Source organism: Crotalus tigris, unplaced genomic scaffold (genome assembly GCF_016545835.1).
Source record: "Crotalus tigris isolate CLP2741 ecotype Arizona unplaced genomic scaffold, ASM1654583v1 scf7180000023903.560294, whole genome shotgun sequence".
NCBI lineage: Eukaryota > Metazoa > Chordata > Lepidosauria > Squamata > Viperidae > Crotalus > Crotalus tigris.
Window position 1 is genome coordinate 333500 of NW_024100260.1, and position 25821 is coordinate 359320.

General features: G+C 44.6%; 1 protein-coding gene across 1 annotated transcript; it reads right to left on the reverse strand.

Moving 5' to 3' along the window:
- Positions 1–9855: 9855 nt before the first annotated feature.
- Positions 9856–25788, reverse strand: LOC120298466 (zinc finger protein 91-like). The gene is made up of 4 exons (XM_039322241.1): positions 25167–25788; positions 18979–20708; positions 11579–11775; positions 9856–11493 (listed from the first exon to the last, which is right to left on the reverse strand). The coding sequence occupies exons 2-4, from the start codon at positions 20173–20175 to the stop codon at positions 10017–10019; spliced, it is 2871 nt and encodes a 956-aa protein (XP_039178175.1). The 5' UTR covers positions 20176–20708; positions 25167–25788; the 3' UTR covers positions 9856–10016.
- Between the last annotated feature and the right edge of the window lie 33 nt (positions 25789–25821).

Consider the following 25821-nt stretch of genomic DNA (forward strand, 5'->3'; position numbering starts at 1 on the left):
CCAGAATTCCCCAGGGAGCATGCTGGGAATTGAAGTCCACTCATCGGAAAGTTGCCAAAGTTGAAAACCTGTGACAAAAACAGATGAGTTGGCTTTCTGATGAATTGTTTGGGAACTGCTGCTTAAGGTGGAAATCAGCTCCTTTTTTCATGGTATGGGGTCTCCTGCTTGAGGAAGGGGTTGGACTACAAGACCTCCAAGGTGCCTCCCGCTCTATTCTGATTGATAAAACCCACCAAGGGGCTACCACATTCTTTGACAAGTAGGCCAGCAAAATGCTGTAGGCATAGTATACTTAGATTTCAGCAACACATTCAACAATCCATGTCAGGGGGTGACATTATAACAGTATTCCAATATTGGGGGGCTGCCACAAAGAAGAGGGCATCCACCAGTTTTTCAAAGCACTTGAAGGCAGGAAAAGAAACAATGGATGGAAATTAACAGCCACCTGTCTGGAATGGTATAGGGTCTCCTGCTTGAGGAAGGGGTTGGACTAGAAGACCTCCAAGGTCCCTTCCAGCTCTATTCAGATTGATAAAACCCACCAAGGGGCTGCCACCTCACAGCCTCTTCAGGGCAAAAGAAGGAAAATAATGATTTTTTTCAGATTCTGCCCAGCTTTGTAGAAACAAAAGAAAAACAAAGAATCAGAATAAAAGCAAAGAATATTCATTCCTCTCTATTTAGATTAAGCAGAAAAAAAGTGGATCTTTTCTGGGTTGGGAGAACATGAGCCCAATTCAAGCAATTTAAACTCCCCCCCTTAAACCAAACTCCCCCCAACTGAAGGGAGAAGGCGGGTCTTTCTTTCCATTGCCCCATATTTCCCCCCCAAAAAAAACCTTAAAAAGAAAAGCCCCCCTTTCCCTCCGTGGGGCGAGCCCCCCCTTTCCCCGTCCAGCCCTGCATCCACCCGGGATCCTGGCAGGCTCAGCCACCCTCCGGGGACCCGGGGGGGACCCGGGGCTACCTTCCTCCTGGCCGGCCGAGGGAGAGCAGGACCAGCCCCACCTGCCCGGAGCGGGGCCGAGGAGCAGCCTTGCCGGACGCCCAGAAGTTGCACCGCCGCCCAAAATGCCCCCAGGGGGAAAAGGCGGAGAAGGAAAATCCTCCGCAACGGAGCTCTGGAACCTCAGATGCTGGGGGGGGGGGGGGGGAAGAGTAAGGAGAACGAGAGGAACGTCCTAGAGAGGCACCTCGGAGGGCGCCGGGCGAGCCGCCTCTTTGACAGCCGGGCGGAGTCTTCAGAGATTGGGAGCCTTTCCCTCCCTCCCTCCCTCCCTCCCTTGATTGGGGAGAGGCGGCCGGGGATCCTCGCTCCCTGCTTCCCCCCGAGGTTTGGGGGGGACTCGGACGAGGGATTCCCCTTCCGGCACCTGGCAAGGCTGAGATGGCTGTGAAGGATGGGCTGCGTAGTAGGGAGGTGGGCGAGGCGGAGGTTCTGCGGTTCCAATGATGGATCCGGGCTTGGTTCCTCCAGGGAGAGAGACCGGCCTTAATCATGGCTTAATCATAGTTTACTCCCAGCCCTGCTTTGCTTTGATCATTGCTCACCGTGGGGTAACTGGTGGGTTTCTATAATTTTCCAAGCTTTATAGAATAACAGAATAACAGTTGAGCTTGGAGATCTTCTACTCTATCTCAACCCCCCCCCTGACCAGGCAAGAGATCCTATACCATTCTAGACAAGTGAGTGTCTAATCTCTTCTTAAAAGTCTCCAGAATGGAGTACTTGCAACTTTTGGAGGCCAGCCATTGCACTGATTAATTGTTCTAAATGTGAGGAAATTCTCCTTAGTTCTAAGCTGCATCTCTCTTTGATTAGCTTTCAGCCATTACTTGTTGTTCAGCCTTCAGGTGCTTTGTAAAATAGGTTGTCCCCCTCTACATACTGACAGCTTCTCAACTATTGGAAGATTGCCATCCTGTCACTCCTAGTCCTTCTCTTCCTTTGACTAGACATGACAATTTCTGCAACATTCCTCTTATGTTTTAGCTTCCGTTCCCCTAATCATTTTTGTTGCTCTTCTCTGCAGCTTACTAGTCTTAACATTTTCAAAAATGTTCAAAACCCCATAGATGGAGTTTGACCCAATTTGGAATTTTTAAACAAGTTCATGAATAGATTGTTTGAAAATGCATTTCAAAAAAATTATAAATTGATTTGCATTTTAATGAGTGAAATAAGTATTTGACCCCTTCGCGAAATATGACTTAGTCCTTGGTGGCAAAACCTTCCTTGGCAATCACAGAGGTCAGACGTGTCTTGTAGTTGGCCACCAGGTTTGCACACATTTCAGGAGGGATTTTTGTCCCAGCTCCCTCCACAGATTTTCCATGGGATTAAGGTCTGGAGACTGGCTAGGACACTCCAGGATATTAATGTGCTTCTCCTTGATCAATTGACTTCCCCTTTACTCTCCTCTAATCTGATTCTTCTGATGTCTCCCTTTTGAGCAAAACATTTCTACACTCTGTGAGTCTTCGTGGCTTCACTCCTTTATGGACCTTTCGATTCTTTCCGAGGTGGTCTTTTCGGGAAAAGCATTTCCTATACTCCCCGCATTTGTACGGCTTCTCCACCGTGTGGATCCTCTAATGAACCCAAAGCAGTGTTGCTGTGAGAAAACATTTTGCACGCTCCCACATTTATAAGACTTCTCCTGTGTGCCTTGTCTGGTGTCTCCGAAGTTCAGCAGATTCCACAAATCGTTTCTCGCATTCTGGGCATTGAAGTCTCTGATGTCAAATTAGTGTGAAGTCTCTGATGTCAAATTAGGTGTGACTTTTTGGAAAAGCATCTCCCACATTCTGGATGCTTTTTCTGCCCTCCATTTTTCATTCCTGCGTGGAGCTTCCCGTGGAACGAAAGCTGTGACTTTTGAGTAAAGCCTATCCTATACTGCAGACACCTGTAAGGCTTCTCTCCGACAGGAAGTCTCTCGTGATTTCCTGCCCAGGCGATGCCTGCGGGAGCGTGGGGGGAGACTCTTTGGGTTCCCACGGCCTTTCCCCTCCCTCCAGGCTGGAGTTGGTCAGATTTCCCCCATGGGCAGCGCTGTGCCCACTGCCAGCCCGTCCTTGGCCAGCGCTCCTTCTCCATGCTCCACGCAGGTGACGCGTGACCCCTGGAGCTGCGACAGCTTCCCTGCCCTTGGCCGATCCGTGATCTCACCTGTCAGGCGGGGAATTGGTAGGTCGTCCCGCCGCATGGTCCCGCACTGCCCGCTCCAGGGTCCTCTCCTTTCGCAGCCTCTGCCCGGCAACTCCCACCCCTCTCTCTTTCAGATGTGTCAGATTGATCGGAGGGAAACGTCCAAAGTCGTGAAGGGGGAAGGCAGGTTGCCGCTGTGGCCATTCTTCGCTCCGGGCATCCCGAGTGCGGCTGGCACACCACCCAGCCAGGGCTGGCATTGCAGTCGTCGCCCCTGAAGTTTGGCCTCTTTCCGTGCCACCAGTTTCCCTCCCCAACATACGGGCCGGGTAGCCAAGATGTCCTCCAAGGTGGCGGTTCAAAGCCTCAAGCTGCCTCGCACGGCCAGGCCGGGGAGCTCAACAACTCCTGATGTCTCCCCGGTGGCCACAGGGCCTCCTGAGTGGAGGGTCCCTGGCCGAGTGCCCAGTCACATAACCGTTGAAACCCAGTTGTGCCCGAGTCTTGTCTCTCCATTTGTGGGGATGTGCCCTCATTGTCAGGCCAGCCAGCCACACAGTGGAGGAGGAGGGGCGGCTGGGTGTCTGGAGCTTACTCGGCTGCTCGCTGGCCTCAGCAGGCCCAAACGAGGCAGCAGAGTTCGCAGTGGTGCCTGGGCAATGCGTGGGGCTGGGCAGGAGGCAGTGGTAGCCTAACGGACCTGCACGAGTTGCTGGCAGCGGCGGCCAAAAGGCGGGGGGTTACGTCGGGCGTACAAGGGGAACAGGCTCCACATGTGGGCCAACGGCAAGATCTATGAGGGGGCCAAGGAGATGACCGGCAGCAAGCTGCTCTCCAACCACAAGCAAAAAGAGATTGGAGTAGGCATGTCCAGCGGTCTGCATCACGGGCCTCCCCCCTCGCCTGCTCTGCCTGCTGCTGGAGGGCTGGCCTGGTATTTGCAGTGGGCTATGGAGCCCCAGAGTGCTGGTCGAGGGGCCGGCAGGCTGTGGCTGCTGACGAACATCATCGGCCACCGTGCGCTCACTGGCTTCTGTGTGCGGGGCCTGATGTTGTGAGGCAGCAGCCACCCTGGCCCCTGCCTCACCTTGCCTTGCCCCACAGCAATGGCACCCCCGCCTTGTCCCCTGCCTCGCCTCACCCCGCAGGATGAGCCTCCTGCTCCACTCGCCAGAAGCCTCCCCCAACCCTTCTGAGCCCCAAGTGGCCCTCCTCACGAGCGACATCAAGGTGGCCATGCCCACTCCGCCCTGAGGCCATCTTTTGTCCAAAACTACCACTAGATCAGTGTTTCTCAACCTTGACAATTTTAAGGCATGTGGACTTCAACTCCCAGAATTCCACAGCCAGCAATGCTGGCTGTGAAATTCTGGGAGTTGAAGTCCACATGCCTTAAAATTGTCAAGGTTGAGAAACACTGCACTAGATCATCCTATCTGCCCAAGTTAGACTTTGGCCTCCTTTATTTTCGCTTCATGTGTTATATCCACACAACCACGGGAATCCCTTCACCAAGGGAAGAAGCGCTAGAAACCATGGTTAAAGTAATGATTTAGCTGAGGGATTCGTATTTTTTCTGCTGAAGACTGCTCCCCGCTTTGGAAGATGTGCTAGGGGCAAAATTAAATTTTACCTCACGGCCTTTATGGGTTAGCAAAATTATAGAATTAACATGATTTTTTTCCTCCTCTTTCATATTCAATGCTTTTTCTTTTCAGTTGTGTTTAGGCCTCTGAGGCTGTCCTGGTCAAGGCCACAAGACATCTTGAATCTCCTCCTCTTCCTCTCCCCCCTCAGCTCCCTTTTTCTCCCTTCTCTCATTTACAGCTCAGTTGTTTTTCCCTTCCTTTCCCCCCCCCATTTCGCTCATTGACTTGCTCTACCACTTGCCAGTTTCCTTTGTAGAGAAACAGGTTCTAAAAGAAATGAACCTAAAGAAGAAATCCAATGCACCCACTTTGAACACAATAGGGAACAAACAGCTTCCATAAAAGAATGACCCTATATAGGGTTTCCTGCCTGAGCGGGGGGGGGGGGGGTTGGACTAGATGACCTCCAAGATCCCTTCCATCATCATCATTATTACCAAGCACTGTTTCCTCTTGAAGAGTTTCCAATTAAACTCTTGGCTTCTCTCCTGCCATATAAGCTTAGCTATATTTCCTGCCATTTCTTTAGTGGTGCACCCGTTGTCCACATAGGCATTGTTTAAAACAGAAACATTAGTCTAGGTATTATAGTTATTTTTAATTATAGAAATTCTACCCAACAATAATTGTAATTTTTTTCCCCATCTTAACAAATCCTTCTTGATTTCATTCCAAGCCTTGTCATAATTAATTTGACATAGAATTCGTATTCTTTGTAAGAATACCCAAATGTCTTACTTCTCTTTTAAACCGCTTTTTCCATCAATTCTTTTTGGTCTTCCATTTTCATATTTTGGTCAACTTCTTTGTCTATTCACCATCGATTTTAAAACCAGCTAATGCCTTAAAATCAATCCATTTTTCCGTTAATATCATGGTTTCTTCCAAAAGGTCTTTTAAAATTACCACAAAATTATAATCAAAGCCCTTCTTACTTCTGGGCTTCCATCCACTGCGCTCTAGGATACATATTCTATGCTTCTACTGGGAGTCCTTGACTTACAATAGTTCATTTAGTGACCGTTCAAAGTTACAACGGCACTGAAAAAAAGTTGACTTATGTCTATTTTTCATTTATGACCTTTACAGCATCCCCATGGTCATGTGATCAGAATTCAGATGCTTGGCAACCGGCTCATACTTATGATCGTTGCTGTGTCCCAGGGTCACGTGATCCCCTTTTGCAGCCTTCTTTCTGACAAGCAAAGTCAATGGGGGAAGCCAGATTCACTTAACAACCGCGTGACTAACTTATCAACTGCAGTGATTCACACAGCAACTGTGGGAAAAAAGGTCTTAAAATAAGTCGAGGACTGCCTGTATGTCTTTCCTGGATGTATTAATCCTGCCCAACTCAAAAGAGACTTCTGGTGGCTTCCAAGATCTTAGCAGGAGTCCTTTTTTGATTCCGGAGAATTTCACATTAGATTTTAGATTTTCACACTCACATTAGACTTTCATATTCGCTTCTGAAAATGAAATTTTTTTAAAAAATTATAAAAATTTTAAGTGGGCAAGAAAATTTTCAAGGGGGCAATTTCAAAGGGACAAACTCCAGGAGGCAAGATGTTCCAATTGGGAAGGAAAGGTTTTCTCACACTACACACGTATTAAGGTTTTTCTCCTGTGTGGATTTTTCATTGTGCATCTGAAGACCTGATTGTCAGATGAAAACCTTTCCGACATCCTAAGCCCTCATAAAAGTTTCTCTCCAGTAAGAATTCACTGATGCTGAAAAAGAGTATTTTTTCAGGCAAAACATACATCACACTCCAAACATTTATGCTGCATCTTTCCTATATGGATTAAAGTATGGTTTTTAAGGGATGATTGACAAAAATGCTCTCTCAGGATCTAAGAGTTTCCAATCTCCCCCCCCCTCCTTTTTAGGAACTCTTACAGGATGGAGTCACTGAAGCAGTAGGTGTGAACTTAAATGGACTCCAGAAGATGGTAGAGGATAGGAAGACCTGGAGGAACATTGTCCATGGGTTCGCGATGGGTCGGACACGACTTCGCAATTAACAACAACAACAAAAGGGTGAACAACTATGAAAAACTGTTCCGGCCCCAGGTACAGATGGACTAACGCAGTGGTTCTCAACCTGTGGGTCGGGACCCCATTTGGGGTCGAACGACCATTTCACAGGGGTCGCCATACAACGCAGTCTGCCATTTTTTCCCCCCTTTTCCTTAGCTGTGCTACTCCCTTTTATTCTATTGGCTTTTGAAAGCCAATAGAATAGACTCTCTTGAATAGAGTCTAATTCTATTGGCTTTCAAAAGCCAATAGGAATTGTCCAGGCTGTCTCTGCCCTGCTGAGCCCGCCAAAAGTCCCATTCTGCAAACGGTGCTATACCAGTTGAGTATCCTCGACTTACGACCGATTGAGTAGTCCTCGACTTACGACCGGTTGGGGGCCGCGGCATTAAAAAGGTTGAGAACCACTGGACTAACGGCAAAGTATTATAAATGTTATCTGAAGAGATGATAGAGCCATTAAAAGAACTTTTTAATGGTATTTTGCTGGGAGCTCCGGTTCCCCCTTCCTGGAGAAGGTCTTTTATATCATTGATCCCGAAGGAGGATCTTAATGAACCTAAGAATTATAGATTATAGACCTATCTCTCTTTTAAATACAGATTATAAGATTTTTTTTCTAAAATCTTGGCAAATAGATTTAATGCAGGTTATGAAGGATTTAATTCATAATGATCAGTCTGGATTTATAACAGGAAAATATATGAAATACAATGTAAGACAAATTATTAACTTAATTGAGTACTTGGATAAGAATAATCAGATCCCTGTGGCATTTATATTTCTGGATGCTGAGAAAGCTTTTGATCAATTAGATTGGCAATTTTTATTTTTACTTATAGAGAAAATGAATTTTGGAGATAAGTTTTTATATGCTCTCAAGGCTATATATCAACAACAGTCTGCTCAAATTATTATTAATGGGGGATTGACAGAGACTTTTAATATTGAAAAGGGTACAAGACAAGGATGTCCATTATCCCCATTGTTATTTGTTTTAACAATGGAGATTTTGTTAATTCAGATTCGAGAGTCAACTGTACTTAAGGGAATAAAAATAAACAAGAATGAGTATAGATTGAGAGCTTTTGCGGATGATTTGGTTTTAACTTTATTACAAACGACTCAATCGGTTAGTCATTTGTTGGAACTTATAATTCAATATGGGAAAGTTTCTGGTTTTAAAGTAAATAAAAATAAGACTAAAATATTATCTAAGAATATGACTGAGAGGGAAAATGAAATTTTAGTTAAACTTACAGGTTTTCAGATAGTGAAAAAGGTTAAATACTTGGGAGTATATATAACTGCTTCTAATGGAAAATTGTATAAGAATAATTATGAATTATTATGGACAAAAGTACAAAAGGATTTAAATGATTGGAAAAAATTACAACTGTCGTTGTTGGGGAGAATTTCAGCTGTAAAAATGAATGTTCTACCAAAGTTTCTTTTTTTGTTTCAAATGATACCCATTTTAAAAAAAGATGCTAATTTGGATGAGCGGCAGAAGGGTATCAATAAATGTATATGGGCTGGGAAGAAACCAAGGGTGAAGTTTAAGATTTTGCAAGATGCTCGAGAAAGAGGAGGGCTTAAGGCATCTAATTTGAAATTATATTATGATGTAGCCACACTAACTTTGATAAGTGATTGGCTTAATCTAACAAAAATATTCTTTCTCTTGAAGGGTGGGATTTATTATATGGTTGGCATGCATATTTAATTTTCAATAAGAAAGTAGATCGAGCTTTTAAATCGCATATTTTAAGAAATGCCTTACTTCGAGTTTGGAAGAAGTATTATTACAGGTTAAATTACAAAATACCTATTTGGGGGATTCCTGGACATGCAATTGAGGGGATTTCTAAGGGGATGAATTTTGAAAAAATTCCATATAAAGAATTACTTATTTGGTCAGGTACTGACTGACAATTAAAATCTTTAAATGTATTAAGGCAAGAAAATATTTTACAGTCATGGTTCCAGTATTTACAAATAGTGGATAGGTGGACTTTAGATAAGAAAGTAGGAATAACATTAGATGAAAATTTGGTAATTCAAATTAAAGATCAGAATCAGGCTCACATAAAAAGAATTTATAATGCGTTAATAGAATTGGATTCGGAAACGGAATTGGTTAAAGATTGTATGGTTAAATGGGCTCAGAATATCCAGGAACCGATTCCATTGGATTTATGGGAGATAATTTGGATCAGAAATGTTAAATTTACACAGGCTCAAAATTTAAGGGAAAATTTTTATAAAATGTTTTATAGGTAGCATTTGGATCCTAAAAAGTTGTCTTGTGTGTATCCTAATTTACAGCCTAAATGTTGGAGATGCGGTAGTTCTGATGCAACTTATTTTCATTTGGTGGACTTGTAAAAATATTAAGGCTTTTTGGATTATGCTTTGGTGGAACATTCAAAAGATTTTTAAAAGGAAGATAAAGTTTACTCCTCAACTATTTTTACTAGGGATTTTTGAGGATTTTGATGTTAAAGAAACTATTTTAATGTTGAATTTAGTAACAGCAGCAAGGCTATTGGTAGGTCAATATTGGAAGAAAGATTCGTTGCTTACTATAGAAGAATGGACACTTAAGGTTTCTAATTTAGCAGAAATGGCTAAAATTTCTGCTTATTCAAAGGATCATACACAAGAAAGATATATTATGGTATGGGGAAGATGGATAGATTATATTCAGATTAAATATGAAACTAAAAAGTTCCATTTATTTTATGATTAAATTTTAAATAATAATTATTAATAGCATTTTATAATGGAAATTATTTAGTTTATTTACTGTTATTATGGTTCTTTATAATAATTGTTTTAAAATGGATTTGTTTATATATGATATTAAGGTTTAAAGGGAGTTAAGGGTTAAGTATGAATTTAGTTATTGTACAATTTGTTAAATTTAATTAGATTTTGTTTAATATGTTTGTAATAACCCTGTACTCGGCTCTCAGAAGTGGGGGTGGGTAGGGGGGTGGGGGTGGGTGGGTTTGTGGGTTTAAAATTTTTTGTTAATTGTCAATAAAACTCTTTCAATAAAAAAAAAAGAAAAACTGTTCCACCATCAGGGCCTGTTAGGCCTTTTCCCATATGAGTTTTCTGATACCTCCCTTTTGAGCAAAACATTTCTACACTTTATGAGTCTTTATGGCTTCATTCTTTGATGGACCTTTTGATGACTTCTGAGGTGTTGTTTTTGGGAAAAGCATTTCCCACACTCCACACATTTGTACGGTTTCTCCCCTGTGTGGATTCTCTCATGAACCCGAAGCAGTGTTGCTGTGAGAAAACCTTTCGCACAATCCCCACATTTATAGGGCTTCTCCCCTGTGTGCCCCCTCTGGTGTCTCTGGAGTTCAGAAGACTCCACAAATCGCTTCCCACATTCTGGGCATTGATAGGGCCTGTCTCCAGTGTGAAGTCTCTCATGTCGAATTAGGTGTGACCTTTGGGAGAAACATCTCCCACATTCTGAACACATTTCATTTTTATTTCTTTCTACGCACAAGTAAGATTTCTTTGTTGTGTGAATCATTTTGTGTTGTCTAAGATATTGTTCACAAGAAAAAGACTTCCCACACTCTGGACATTTATATGGTTTCTCTCCACTGTGGAGTCTCTGATGTATCAGAAGTCTATTTTTCTTAGAAAAACATTTATCGCACTCTGAGCATTTATGGGGCTTCTCTCCTATATGGACTTGCCAGTGACGTCTAAGATGAGCTGATTGGATAAATGCTTTCCCACAGTCTAAACATTTGAATTTTTTTTCCCCTCTGTGAATTTTCTCATGATGTCTGAGATTTGCTATCGAACAAAAACACTTTCCACACTCGATGCACTGGTAGGGTTTCTCCCCTGTGTGGATGATCTGATGTTGAAAAAGCTTTTCCCTTAGAGAAAAACATTTCTCACAATCGTTACATTTATACAGTTTTTCTCTCGTGTGCGTCTTTTGGTGACTCCAAAGTGTGGAAGAACTTCCAAATCGTTTCTCACATTCTGGGCATTCATAGGGTCTTTCCCCAGTGTGGATTCTCTGGTGTTGCTGCAGGACTGATTTCCTGGAAAAACATTTCCCACATTCCAGACATTCATAAGGTCTCTCAACAGTGTGGACTGTCTGATGTCGCTGCCGGGCTGATTTGGTGGAAAAACATTTCCCACACTCCAGACATTGATAAGGTCTCTCCCCAGTGTGGACTGTCTGATGTTGCTGCAGGGCTGATTTGCTGGAAAGACATTTCCCACATTCTTGGCACGTTCTGCTTTCCTCCTCTGTGTGTGTTTTATTATGTTTGTAAAGTGATGAACTCCGAGTGAAACATTTTCCACAGTTGAAGCATTTATAAGGCTTTATTTCCATGTAAATTTTCCCGTGGATTTTGAGTCTTGTTTTTCCAACAAAAGATTTCCCCCACTCCAGACACTGATAAGGTTTTTGTCCAGTGTGGATTTGTTGATGTTTAAGCATCTCTGAGTTTTGAGAAAAGCAAAGCCCACATTGCACACAATTGCAGGGTTTCTCTTCAGTTGGGCTGTTCTGAGGCCTGGAAAAACACTGAGGCCTTCCTGAGGTCTCTTTCCCTGGTGGATACACTAAGGAGCTCTGATGTCCCAGCCTTTAGCAAAATGCTTCCCCCATTTGTAGGGCTTCAGTCCGGGGTGGCTCCGGAGATATTTGGCAAAGCTCCACAGCCACGAAACGAGTTTCCACACTGCAAACACAGATGGGATCCATTCCCCTTGTCCAGCTTCCGGTTAATCAAAAGGAGGGATTTGTGAGCAAAGGATATCTCGCACTCAGAGCACTTGAAGAGTCTCTCCTGGTTCCTCTGAGTGTTGCTATCAAAGTATTTCTCCATCCAGGATAATTTCCGGTGCCTTCTCAGTTGCAGGGCTTTCTAAACGCTGAAAATCTCAGAACTGGAACTTTGTCCACTTTTTCTGGTGTCCCCTGCTGGATGAAGGAAAAAGAAGAAAAGAAGAGAGAAAGATTCATAATGGCTGACAGAATAGCAATAGCACTTAAGATATATATACCGCTTCCCAGTGCTTTACGGCCCTCTCTAAGTGGTATACAGAATCAGCATGTTGCCCTCCAACAATCTGGGTCCCCATTTTACTGACGTCGGAAGGATAGAAGACTGAGTCAACCTTGAGCCGGTGAGAATCAAACTGCTGGCAGTGAACAGAATTAGCCTGCAATACTGCATTCTATGAAGCACTAGGCGTGAACTTAAATGGACTCCAGAAGATGATAGAGGACAGGAAGACCTGGAGGAACAGTGTCCATTGGGTCGTGATGGGTCGGACACGACTTTGCAATTAACAACAACAACTGCATTCTAACCACTGCGCTATCATGGCTTTCCCGCTTGCTCCCCATTTGTCTGCCTGAATTGTTAATGATCCCTGCCTTTTACTTTTTCTTGTGTGTGTGTGTGTGTGTGCGCGCACGCAAGTAAATTAGTAAGACCAAGCCTGGAATACTGCATCCAGGTTTGGTCACATTACAAAACAGATATTGAGACCTTGCAAAAAGGGCAAAGGAGAGCAACTAAAATGATTAAAGGCTTGGAGACAAAAACATGTGAAGGACAGTTGAAGAAACTGTTTATGGCCAGTCTAGAGTAAAGATGGACCAGGCGTGACATGATAACAGTATTCCAATATTGGGGGTGCTGCCACAAAGAAGAGGGGATCCACCTGTTTTTCAAAGTACTTGAAGGCAGGAAAATAAACAATGGATGGAAACTAATCAAAGAGAAAAGCAACCTGGAACTAAGGAGAAACTTCCTAACAGTTAAGACAATTAACCCATGGAACAGTTTTTCTTCACAGGTTGTGGTTTCTCCATCACTGGAGGCTTTTAAGAAGAGACTGGACAGCCACCTGTCCAAAATAGTATAGGGCACAGGTCGGCAACCTGCGGCTCCGGAGCCGCATGCAGCTCTTTGAGCCTTCCCCTGTGGCTCCCAGCCTCCTCTGCATTTGCAGAGAGAGACAGAGACAGAGAGAGGCAATTGCGCTTCCCTGCTTCTCTCTCTGTGTGTCTGTGTGTGTGTGTTTGTGTTTTTGTGTGTGTGTGTATGTATAAAAGAGAGTGCACTCAGTGTTCTCCGAGGAGCTGAAAAGCTTACTGGGCGGAGCTCCTCCCTTTGCTGTGTCTCTGCAGGAAGCAGGAAGGGCAGGAGAGAGCTAGCTAGCCCAGCTAGGCTGACTCAGGAATTCTGGGAGTTGAAGTCCATGAGTCATAAAAGAGACGAGGTTGCATACCCCTGAGCTTGTTGGACAACAGCTTCAAGCTTGCCAGGTGAGCAGCAGATAGTAGGGAGGGAGAAAGAGAGAGGAGAGAGAGGGAGGGAGGGAGGGAGAGAGAGAGAGGAAAGAGAGAGAGAAAGAAAGAGAGTGGGGGAAAAGGAGTGGCAGACCAAGGGCAGATAGAGAGGGAGGGAGAGAGACAAAGAGAGAGAGACCCTTTTGACATCTAAAATGAAAATAACACTGCATATATCCTTTTTTTACCTGTGTATGTAATTTTATTCTCTTAAAGCATTCTCTTGGTGATCATTGTTTGAATAGTATGGATATTCCCAAGAGAGTGTGTGTGTGTATGTATATATATATATATATATATATATATATATATATATATATGTTTTCTCAGATTTTCGCGGATGTATATATACACACACACACACAAACACACCTATAATAAAGGACAGACTTGAACACTGGGCACTAAGTAACAAAATGAAATTCAATGGTGAAAAAAGCAAGGTTCTACATTTAGGCAAGAAAAACCAAATGCACAAGTACAGCATAGGTGGCACCATGCTCAATAGTAGTAACTGTGAGAGGGACCTCGGAGTCCTAGTAGACAATCACTTAAATATGAGCCAGCAGTGTGCTGCAGCTGCCAAAAAGGCCAACACAGTGCTAGGCTGCATTAACAGAGGGATAGAATCAAGATCAAGTGAAGTATTAATACCACTCTTCAATGCCTTGGTAAGGCCACACCTGGAATACTGCATCCAGTTTTGGTCACCGTGATGTAAAAAAGATGTTGAGACTCTAGAAAGAGTACAGAGAAGAGCAACAAAGATGATTAGGGGACTGGAGGCTAAAACATATAAGGACCGGTTGCTAGAATTGGGTAGGTCTAGTTTAACGAAGAGAAGGACAAGGGGGGACATGATAGCAGTATTCCAATATCTCAGGGGCTGCCATAAAGAAGAGGGAATTAAGCTATTTTCCAAAGCACCTGAAGGCAGGACAAGAAGAAACGGGTGGAAACTCATCAAGGAGAGAAGCAACCTAGAACTAAGGAGAAACTTCCTGACAGTGAGAACAATTAATCAGTGGAACAGCTTGCCTCGAGAAGCAGTAAATGCTCCAACACTGGAAGTTTTTAAGAAGAGACTGGACAGCCATTTGTCCGAAATGGTGTAGGGTTTCCTGCCCAAGCAGGGGGTTGGACTAGATGACCTCCAAGGTCCCTTCCAACTTTACTACTACTACTATTATTATTATAAAAAAGGATATATGCAGTGTTATCTTCATTTTAGATATCAAAAGGGTTTTGCGACTCCCGATGTTTTGTTTTTCGTGGGAAATGGGTCCAAGTGGCTCTTTGAGTGTTTTGGGTTGCCTGCCCCTGGTATAGGGTCTCCTGCTTGAGCAAGGGGTTGGACTAGAAGACCTCCAAGGTCCCTTCCAGCTCTATTCTGATTGATAAAACCCATCAAGGGGCTGCCACCTCACAGCCTCTTCATAATAAAGAAGGAAAACAATGATTTTTTTCAGATTCTGCCCAACTTTGTAGAAACAAAAGAAAAAGAATGAGAATAAAAGCAAAGAATATTCATTCCTCTCTTTTTAGATTAAGCAGAAAGAAAGTGGATCTTTGCTGGGTTGGGAGAACATGAGCTCAATTCAATGACTTTAAACTCCCCCCCTTAAACCAACCTCCCCCTAACTGAAGGGAGAAGGCGGGTCTTTCTTTCCATCGCCCCATATTCCCCCCCCCAAATCCTTCAAAAGAAAAGCCCCCCTTTCCCTCCGTGGGGCGAGCCCCCCCTTTTCCCCGTCCAGCCCTGCATCCACCCGGGATCCTGGCAGGCTCAGCCACCCTCCGGGGACCCGGGGGGGGACTCGGGGCTACCTTCCTCCTGGCCGGCCGAGGGAGAGCAGGAGCAGCCCCACCTGCCCGGAGCGGGGCCGAGGAGCAGCCTTGCCGGACGCCCAGAAGTTGCACCGCCGCCCAAAATGCCGCCAGGGGGGAAAAAGGCGGAAAAAACGTCAGAGGTGGGAGGGGGGAGGGAGAACGAGAGGAGCTTCCGAGAGCGGCGCCTCGGAGGGCGACGGGCGAGCCGCCTTTTTCACAGCCGGGCGGAGGTCGGATAGCCCGTTAGCCTTTCCCTCCCTCCCTCCCTGGATTGGGAAGAGGCGGCCGGGGATCCTCGCTCCCTGCTTCCCCCCCCCCCCCAGGTCTGGCGGGGACTCGGACGAGGGATCCCCCTTCCGGCACCTGGGAAGGCTGAGGAGGATGGGCTGCGTAGTAGGGAGGTGGGCGAGGCGGAGGTTCTGCCGGTTCCAAAGAGGCGATGATGGATCCAGGCGTGGCCCCCCCAGGGAGAGAGAGAGACCTGCCTTAATCATGGCTTAATCATAGTTTACTCCCAGCCCTGCTTTGCTTTGCTCATTGCTCACGGTGGGGTAACTGGTGGGTTTGGCTAATTTTCCAAGCCACAAATGAGCAAGCTTTACAGAATTTTGCTAAGGGCAAAATTGAATTTTACCTCGCGGCCTTTAAAGGTTAGCAAAATTATAGAATTAACATGATTTTTTTTCATATTCAATGCTTTTTCTTTTCAGTTGTGTTTAGGCCTCTGAGGCTGTCCTGGTCAAGGCCACAAGACACCTTGAATCTCCTCCTCTTCCTCTCCTCCCTCAGCTCCCTCTTTCTCCCTTCTCTCATTTACAGCTCAGTTCGTTTTTCCCTTCCTTTCCCCCCCCCCATTTCTCTCATTGACTTGCTCTACCACTTGCCAGTTTCCTTTGTAGAGAAACAGATTCTAAAAGAAATGAATCTAAAGAAGAAATCCAATGCACCCACTCTGAACACAATACGGAACAAACGGCTTGCATACAACGACTCTATATAGTGTTTCCTGCCTGAGTGGGGGGGTTGGACTAGGTGACCTCCAAGGTCTCTTCCATCAACGTGACCAAGCACTCTCTTTCCTCTTGAAGAGTTTCCAATTAAACTCTTGTTTTTTCTCCTGCCATGTAAGCTTAGATATATCTTCCTGCCATTTCTTTAGTGGTGCACCCGTTGTCTAGATTAGGGCTTTTCAACCTTTTCACCCATTGTCCCACTCTTAGGATATGGCAATATCCGAATACCACCAGTCGCCTAGCAAGGTGTCAAAAACTTGATGACCCCCCCCAAAGGAAAAGTGATAAAGTACAGGTAGTCGTCGATTTACAACAGTTCGCTTAGTGACTGTTCGAAGTTACCATGGCACTGAAAAAAGGGCTGCCCAAGCCACAGCCGAGCAAGACACCGCCCGATGGCGCTCTTCCTCCTGTCCGAGGCTTTCATTGTGAGCATTTCTGTTGAGCATTGGCAGCGGGGGTGGGGGTTGGTTTTTATTCCCGTCTGCTGGGTGGTTGCAGCAGGTTTTGGTCACTTCACATGACCCTGGGACATTGTGAGCGTCATAAATATGAATCAGTTGCCAAGCATCTGAATGTAAATCACAAGACCCTGGAGATGCTGCAACATTCCAGCTGATCGGTGCTTCTGGGCTCAGCAGAAGCACCAGATCAGTGCTGAGCTCCAGCTGGAGCCTGGCGCTGATCCTGGCGCTTCCGCTGAGCCCTGATAGCCCTGCAGCTCCAGCCATCTCGCGCTCAGGCTTGTGCGGTGCTGCCACTGGTTCAGCTCATTCCCCTCCCCCGCTACTTTTCTAGGTTGGTCGCGTACCACCTGCCAGGTGCCAATGTACCACAGGTGGTACCCGTACCACTGGTTGAAAAGCCCTGGTCTAGATAGGTATTGTTTAAAACAGAAACATCACTCTATGTAATATAGTCATTTTTAATGATAGAAATTCTACCCAACAATTATTTTTTCACATCTTAACACATCAGCCTTTATTTAATTCATGCCTTATCATAATTATTTTGACACAGAATTTGTATTCTTTGTAAAACTACCCAAATATCTTACTTTTGTCTCATTTCTTTTAAATCGCTTTTTCCCATCAATTCTTTTTGGTCTTCCAGTTTTATATTTTGGTCAACTTCTTTGTCCATTTGCCACTGATTTTAAAACCAGCTAATGCCCTAAAATCTGTTAATTTTTCCATTACCACTATTATGGTTTCTTCCAAAAGGTCTTTTAAAATTACCACAAAATTATAATCAAAGCCCTTCTTACTTCCATCCGCTGCGCTCTAGGATACATATTCCATGTGATTTATGGCTGTTTTTCAGTTACGACCTTTGCAGCCTCCCCATGGTCATGTGATCAGAATTCAGATGCTTGGCAACTGGCTCATACTTATGACCATTGCTATGTCCCAGGGTCACGTGATCCCCTTTTGCAGTCTTCCTTCTGACAAGCAAAGTCAATGGGGGAAGCCAGATTCACAACAACCGTGTGACTAAGTTATCAACTGCAGTGATTCACTCAGCAACTGTAGATAAAAAGTTCGTAAAATAAGTCGAGGACTGCCTGTATGTCTTTCCTGGATGTATTAATCCTGCCCAACTCAAAAGAGACTTTTGGTGGCTTCCAAGATTTTAGCAGAATCCTTAGCTTTTTTCCTTTTTCGTCTGCACCCCCCTCCCATACACACTTTTTCTTTTTCACTGTCCCTTTCCCTTTTTCTTTTTAAAGTCCTAGAATCACAGAGCTACAAGGGACCTATCACAGAACAACAAGTGTTGTAGTCTTCTAGTCCAACCCTCCCTGCCCAAAGCAGGAGTCCTTTTTTGATTCCGGAGAATTTCACATTAGATTTTCACACTCACTTTAGACCTTCATATTCTTATAATTAAATTTTAAAAAAATATATAAAATTTTTAAATTGGCAAGAAAATTTCCAAAGAGGCAGTTTCAAACGGACAAACTCCAGGAGGCAAGATGTTCCAATTGGGAAGAAAAAGTTTTCTCACACTACACACGTGTTAAGGTTTTTCTCCTGTGTGGATTTTTCATTGTGCATCTGAAGATCTGATTATCAGATAAAAAACCTTTGCTACATCCTAAGCCCTCATAAAAGTTTCTCTCCAGTAAGAATTCACTGATGCTGAAAAAGAGTATTTTTTTTTTTCAGGCAATCACACTGCAAACATGTAATATGTAGTAGTAGTAAAGTTGGAAGGGACCTTGGAGGTCATCTAGTCCAACCCCCTGCTCAGGCAGGAAACCCTATACCATTTCGGAAAAATGGCTGTCCAGTCTCTTCTTAAAAACTTCCAGTGTTGGAGCGTTCACCGCTTCTGGAGGCAGGTTGTTCCACTGGTTAATTGTTCTGTCAGGAAGTTTTTCCTTAGTTCTAGGTTGCTTCTCTCCTTGATTAGTTTCCACCCGTTGCTTCTGGTCCTTCCTTCAGGAGCCTTTGAAAATAGCTTGACTCTCTCTTCTTTGTGGCAGCCCCTGAGATATTGGAACACGGCTATCATGTCCCCCCTCGTCCTTCTCTTCATTTATGCTGCATCTTTCCTATATGGATTAGAACAGGGGTGTCAAACTCCCAGCTCGTGGGCTGGATACATCATAGCAAATCTGCGCCCACCCCATTGTCGGCAATGATAAAAGTCCCAACATGTCACGAAATGCTGTGAGTTTGACACACCTGGATTAAAGTATAATTTTTAAAGGCTGATTGACAAAAAAAATGCTCTCTCATGATCTAAGAGTTTCTAATTCCCCCCCCCCCCCCCGTTTAGGAACTCTTAAATGACTTGTACGGGTTGAACAACTATGAAAAACTGTTCCACCATCAGGGCCTGTTAGGCCTTTCCCCATGTGAGTTTTCTGATATCTCCCTTTTGAGCACAACAAAATTTCTATACTTTATGAATATTTATCGCTTCATTTTTTGATGGACCTTTTCATGACGTCCAAGGTGGTCTTTTCGGGAAAAGCATTTCCCACACTCCACACATTTGTACGGCTTCTCCCCTGTGTGGATTCTCTCATGAACCCGAAGCGTTCTTGTTCTGAGAAAACCTTTCCCACACTCCCCACATGTATAGGGCTTCTCTCCTGTGTGCCCCTTCTGGTGTCTCCGGAGTTCAGCAGACACCACATAATGCTTGTCACATTCTGGGCATTGATAGGGTCTGTCTCCGATGTGACGTTTCTCATGTCGAATTAGGTATCCCCTTTGGGAGAAACATCTCCCACATTCTGAGCACAGTTTATTTTTCTTTCTTTCTACATGCTTGTAAGGCTTCTTTCCTGTGTGAATCTTCTCGTGTTTTTTAAGATATTCTTCACAAGAAAAAGACTTCCCACACTCCGGACATTTATATGGTTTCTCTCCACTGTGCATTGTCTGATGTATCAAAAGACTATCTCTCCTAGAAAAAAATTTATCGCACTCCGAGCATTTATGGGGCTTCTCTCCTAAATGGACTTGCCAGTGATTTCTAAGATAAGATGAATAAATAAATGCTCTCCCACAGTCTAAACATTTGAATTTTTTTTCCCCTCTGTGAATTTTCTCATGATGTCTGAGATTTGCTATTGAACCAAAAAATTTTCCACACTCGATGCACTGATAGGGTTTCTCCCCTGTGTGGATGATCTGATGTCGAAAAAGACTTCCCTTTCGAGAAAAACATTTCTCACAATCGTTACATTTATAGAGTTTTTCTCTCGTGTGCGTCTTTTGGTGTCTCCGAAGTGCGGAAGAACGCCCAAATCGTTTCTCACATTCTGGGCATTCATGGGGTCTTTCTCCAGTGTGGATTATCTGGTGTTGCTGCAGGACTGATTTCCTGGAAAAACATTTCCCACATTCCAGACATTCATAAGGGCTCTCCCCAGTGTGGACAGTCTGATGTTGCTGCAGGGCTGATTTGCTGGAAAGACATTTCCCACATTCTTGGCACGTTCTGCTTTCCTCCTCTGTGTGTGTTTTATTATGCTTGCAAAGTGATGAACTCCGAGTGAAACATTGTCCACACTCGAAGCATTTATAAGGTTTTATTTCCATGTGAATTTTCTCATGGATTTGGAGACCCTTTTTCAAAGAAAAGATTTCCTCCACTCCAAACATTGTTCAGGTTTTTGTCCAGTGTGGATTTGTTGATGTTTAAGCATCTCTGAGATTTGAGAAAAGCAAAGCCCACATTGAACACAACTGCAGGGTTTCTCTTCAGTTGGGCTGTTCTGAGGCCTGGAAAAACACTGAGGCCTTCCTGAGGTCTCTTTCCCTGGTGGATACGCTAAGGAGCTCTGAGGTCCCAGCCTTTAGCAAAATGCTTCCCCTATTTGTAGGGCTTCAGTCCGGGGTGGCTCCGGAGATGTTTCGCAAAGCTTCACAACCACAAAACCAGTTCCCACACATCAAACACAGATGGGATCCATTCCCTTTGTCCAGCTTCCAGTTAATCAAAAGGAGGGATTTGTGAGCAAAGGATATCTCGCACTCAGAGCACTTGAAGAGTCTCTCCTGGTTCCTCTGAGGGGACTTTCTATCAAAGTATTTCTCCATCCAGGATAATTTCCGGTGCCTTCTCAGTTGCAGGGCTTTCCAAACGCAGAAAATCTCAGAACTGGAATTTTGTCCACTTTTCCCGGTGTCCCCTGCTGGATGAAGGAAAAAGAACAAAAGAAGAGAGAAAGATTCATAATGGCTGACAGAATAGCAATAGCACTTAAGAGATATATACGTCTTCACAGTGCTTTACGGCCCTCTCTAAGTGGTATACAGAATCAGCATGTTGCCCTCCAACAATCTGGGTCCCCATTTTACTGACGTCGGAAGGATAGAAGACTGAGTCAACCTTGAGCCGGTGAGAATCAAACTGCTGGCAGTGAACAGAATTAGCCTGCAATACTGCATTCTATGAAGCACTAGGCGTGAACTTAAATGGACTCCAGAAGATGATAGAGGACAGGAAGACCTGGAGGAACAGTGTCCATTGGGTCGTGATGGGTCGGACACGACTTTGCAATTAACAACAACAACTGCATTCTAACCACTGCGCTATCATGGCTTTCCCGCTTGCTCCCCATTTGTCTGCCTGAATTGTTAATGATCCCTGCCTTTTACTTTTTCTTGTGTGTGTGTGTGTGTGCGCGCGCACGCAAGTAAATTAGTAAGACCAAGCCTGGAATACTGCATCCAGGTTTGGTCACATTACAAAACAGATATTGAGACCTTGCAAAAAGGGTAAAGGAGAGCAACTAAAATGATTAAAGGCCTGGAGACAAAAATATGTGAAGGACAGTTGCAGGAATTGTTTATGGCCAGTCTTGACTAAAGATGGACCGGGCGTGGCATGATAACACTATTCCAATATTGGAGAGGCTGCCACAAAGAAGAGGGTGTCCACATGTTTTTCAAAGCACTTGAAGGCAGGAAAATAAACAATGGATGGAAACTAATCAAAGAGAAAAGCAATCTGGAATTAAGGAGAAACTTCCTAACAGTGAAGACAATTAACCCATGGAACAGTTTTTCTTCACAGGTTGTGGTTTCTCCATCACTGGAGGCTTTTAAGAAGAGACTGGACAGCCACCTGTCTGGAATAGTATAGGGCACAGGTCGGCAACCTGCGTCTCCGGAGCCGCATGTGGCTCTTTGAGCCTTCCCCTGTGGCTCCCAGCCTCCTCTGCCTTTGCAGAGAGAGACAGAGACAGAGGCAATTGCGCTTCCCTGCTTCTCTCTCTCTCTCTCTGTGTATGTGTGTTTGTGTTTTTGTGTGTGTGTGTGTATGTATAAAAGAGAGTGCACTCACAGTGTTCTCCGAGGAGCTGAAAAGCTTACTGGGCGGAGCTCCTTCCTTTGCTGTGTCTCAGCAGGAAGCAGGAAGGGCAGGAGAGAGCTAGCTAGCCCAGCTAGGCTGACTCAGGAATTCTGGGAGTTGAAGTCCATGAGTCATAAAAGAGATGAGGTTGCCTAACCCTGAGCTTGTTGGACAACAGCTTGAAGCTTCCCAGGTGAGCAGCAGATAGGAGGGAGGGAGAAAGAGAAGAAAGAGAGGGAGGGAGAGAGGAAAGAGAGAGAGAAAGAAAGAGAGTGGGGGAAGAGGAGTGGCAGACCAAGGGCAGATAGAGAGGAAGGGAGGGAGACAGAGAGAGAGAGAGAGAGAGACCCTTTTGACATCTAAAATGAAGATAACACTGCATATATCCTTTTTTTATCTGTGTGTGTATGTAATTTTATTCTCTTAAAGCATTCTCTTGGTGATCATTGTTTTAATAGTATGGATATTCCCAAGAGTCATATTTTTACTTTTATTTTTAATGTGTGTGTGTGTGTGTGTGTGTGTGTGTGTGTGTGTGTATGTTTTCTCAGATTTTCGCGGATGTATATATACACACACACACACAAACACACCTATAATAAAGGACAGACTTGAACACTGGGCACTAAGTAACAAAATGAAATTCAATGGTGAAAAAAGCAAGGTTCTACATTTAGGCAAGAAAAACCAAATGCACAAGTACAGCATAGGTGGCACCATGCTCAATAGTAGTAACTGTGAGAGGGACCCCGGAGTCCTAGTAGACAATCACCTAAATATGAGCCAGCAGTGTGCTGCAGCTGCCAAAAAGGCCAACACAGTGCTAGGCTGCATTAACAGCGGGATAGAATCAAGATCACGTGAAGTATTAATACCACTCTTCAATGCCTTGGTAAGGCCACACTTGGAATACTGCATCCAGTTTTGGTCACCACGATGTAAAAAGATGTTGAGACTCTAGAAAGAGTGCAGAGAAGAGCAACAAAGATGATTAGGGGACTGGAGGCTAAAACATATAAGGAACGGTTGCTAGAATTGGGTATGTCTAGTTTAACGAAGAGAAGGACAAGGGGGAACATGATAGCAGTATTCCAATATCTCGGGCTGCCATAAAGAAGAGGGAATTAAGCTATTTTCCAAAGCACCTGAAGGCAGGACAAGAAGCAACGGGTGGAAACTAATCAAGGAGAGAAGCAACCTAGAACTAAGGAGAAACTTCCTGACAGTGAGAACAATTAATCAGTGGAACAGCTTGCCTCGAGAAGCAGTAAATGCTCCAACACTGGAAGTTTTTAAGAAGAGACTGGACAGCCATTTGTCCGAAATGGTGTAGGGTTTCCTGCCCGAGCAGGGGGTTGGACTAGATGACCTCCAAGGTCCCTTCCAGCTCTATTCTGATTGATAAAACCCATCAAGGGGCTGCCACCTCACAGCCTCTTCATAGTAAACAAGGAAAACAATGATTTTTTTCAGATTCTGCCCAACTTTGTAGAAACAAAAGAAAAAGAATGAGAATAAAAGCAAAGAATATTCATTCCTCTCTTTTTAGATTAAGCAGAAAGAAAGTGGATCTTTGCTGGGTTGGGAGAACATGAGCTCAATTCAATGACTTTAAACTCCCCCCCTTAAACCAACCTCCCCCCCCCATTGAAGGGAGAAGGCGGATCTTTCTTTCCATCGCCCCATATTCCCCCCCCACAAATCCTTCAAAAGAAAAGCCCCCCCTTTCCCTCCGTGGGGCGAGCCCCCCCCTTTTCCCCGTCCAGCCCTGCATCCACCCGGGATCCTGGCAGGCTCAGCCACCCTCCGGGGACCCGGGGGGGGACTCGGGGCTACCTTCCTCCTGGCCGGCCGAGGGAGAGCAGGAGCAGCCCCACCTGCCCGGAGCGGGGCCGAGGAGCAGCCTTGCCGGACGCCCAGAAGTTGCACCGCCGCCCAAATTGCCGCCAGGGGGGAAAAAGGCGGAAAAAACGTCAGAGGTGGGAGGGGGGGAGGAAAGTAGGGAGAACGAGAGGAGCTTCCTAGAGCGGCGCCTCGGAGGGCGCAGGGCGAGCTGCCTTTTTCACAGCCGGGCAAAGGTCAGAGAGGCCGGGAGCCTTTTCCCTCCCTCCCTCTTGCCAGGGATTGGGAAGAGGCGGCCGGGGATCCTCCTTCCCTGCTTCCCCCCGAGGTTTGGGGGAGACTCAGACGAGGGATCCCCCTTCCGGCACCTGGCAAGGCTGAGATGGCTGAGGAGGATGGGCTGCGTAGTAGGGAGGTGGGCGAGGCGGAGGTTCTGCCGGTTCCAAAGAGGCAGTGATGGATCCGGGCGTGGCTCCCCCAGGGGGAGAGACCGGCCTTAATCATGGCTTAACCATAGTTTACTCCCAGCCCTGCTTTGCTTTCCTCATTGTTTGCCGACCGTGGGGTAACTGATGGGCTTGTATAATTTTCCAAGCCACAAATGAGCAACCTTTACAGAATAACAGAATACAGAACAACAGTTGATCTTGGAGATCTTCTAATCTAGCTCAACCCCCAGCTCCCAGGAAAGAGATCCTATACCATCCTAGACAAGTGACTGTGTAATCTCTTCTTAAAAGCCTCCACAGATGGAGCACTCAACTTTTGGAAGGAAGCCATTGCATTGATTAATTGTTCTAAATGTTATTTTTAATTATAGAAATTCTACCCAACGACAATTGTATTTTTTTTTCCATCTTAACAAATCCTTCTTGATTTTATTCCATGCCTTGCCATAATTATTTTGACATAATATTTGTATTCTTTGTAAGAATACCCAAATGTCCTACTTCTCTTGTAAACCGCTTTTCCCATCAATTCTTTTTGGTTTTCCATTTTCATATTTTGGTCAACTTCTTTGTCTATTCACCATCGATTTTAAAACCAGCTAATGCCTTAAAATCAGTCAATTTTTCCATTAATATTAAAATTACCACAAAATTATAATCAAAGCCTTTCTTACTTCCTGGATTCCATCCACTGCACTCTAGGATACGTATTCTATGCTTCTAGAGGGAGTCCTTGACTTACAGTAGTTCATTTAGTGACCGTTCAAAGTTACAACGGCACTGAAAAAAAGTTGATTTATGACCGTTTTTCAGTTACGACCTTTGCAGCCCTCCCCATGGTCATGTGATCAGAATTCAGATGCTTGGCAACTGGCTCATACTTATGACCGTTGCTGTGTCCCAGGGTCACCCTTTGCAGCCTTCCTTCTGACAAGAAAAGTCAATGGGGGAAGCCAGATTCACTTAACAACCGCGGGACTAATTTATCAACTGCCATGACTCACTCAGCAACTGTAGATAAAAAGGTCGTAAAATAAGTCGAGGACTGCCTGTATATATTTCCTGGATGTATTCATCCTGCCCAACTCAAAAGAGACTTTTGGTGGCTTCCAAGATCTTAGCAGGAGTCCTTTTTTGATTCCGGAGAATTTCACATTAGATTTTAGATTTTCACACTCACATTAGACTTTCATTTTCACTTCTGAAAATGAAAATTATACAATTTTTAAGTTGGCAAGAAAATTTCCAAGGAGACAATTTCAAACGGACAAACTCCAGGAGGCAAGATATTCCAATTGGCAAGGAAACGTTTTCTCACACTACACATGTTAAGTTTTTTCTCCTGTGTGGGTTTTTCAAGGGCATCTGAAGACCTGATTGTCAGATGAAATCCTTTGCCACATCCTAAGCCCTGATAAAGTTTCTCTCCAGTAAGAATTCACTGATGCTGAAAAATAGTATTTTTTCAGGCAATCCAGACATCACACTGCAAACATGTAATATGTAGTAGTAGTAAAGTTGGAAGGGACCTTGGAGGTCATCTAGTCCAACCTCTTGCTCAGGCAGGAAACCCTATACCATTTCGGAAAAATGGCTGTCCAGTCCCTTCTTAAAAACTTCCAGTATTGGAGCATTCACCGCTTCTGGAGGCAGGTTGTT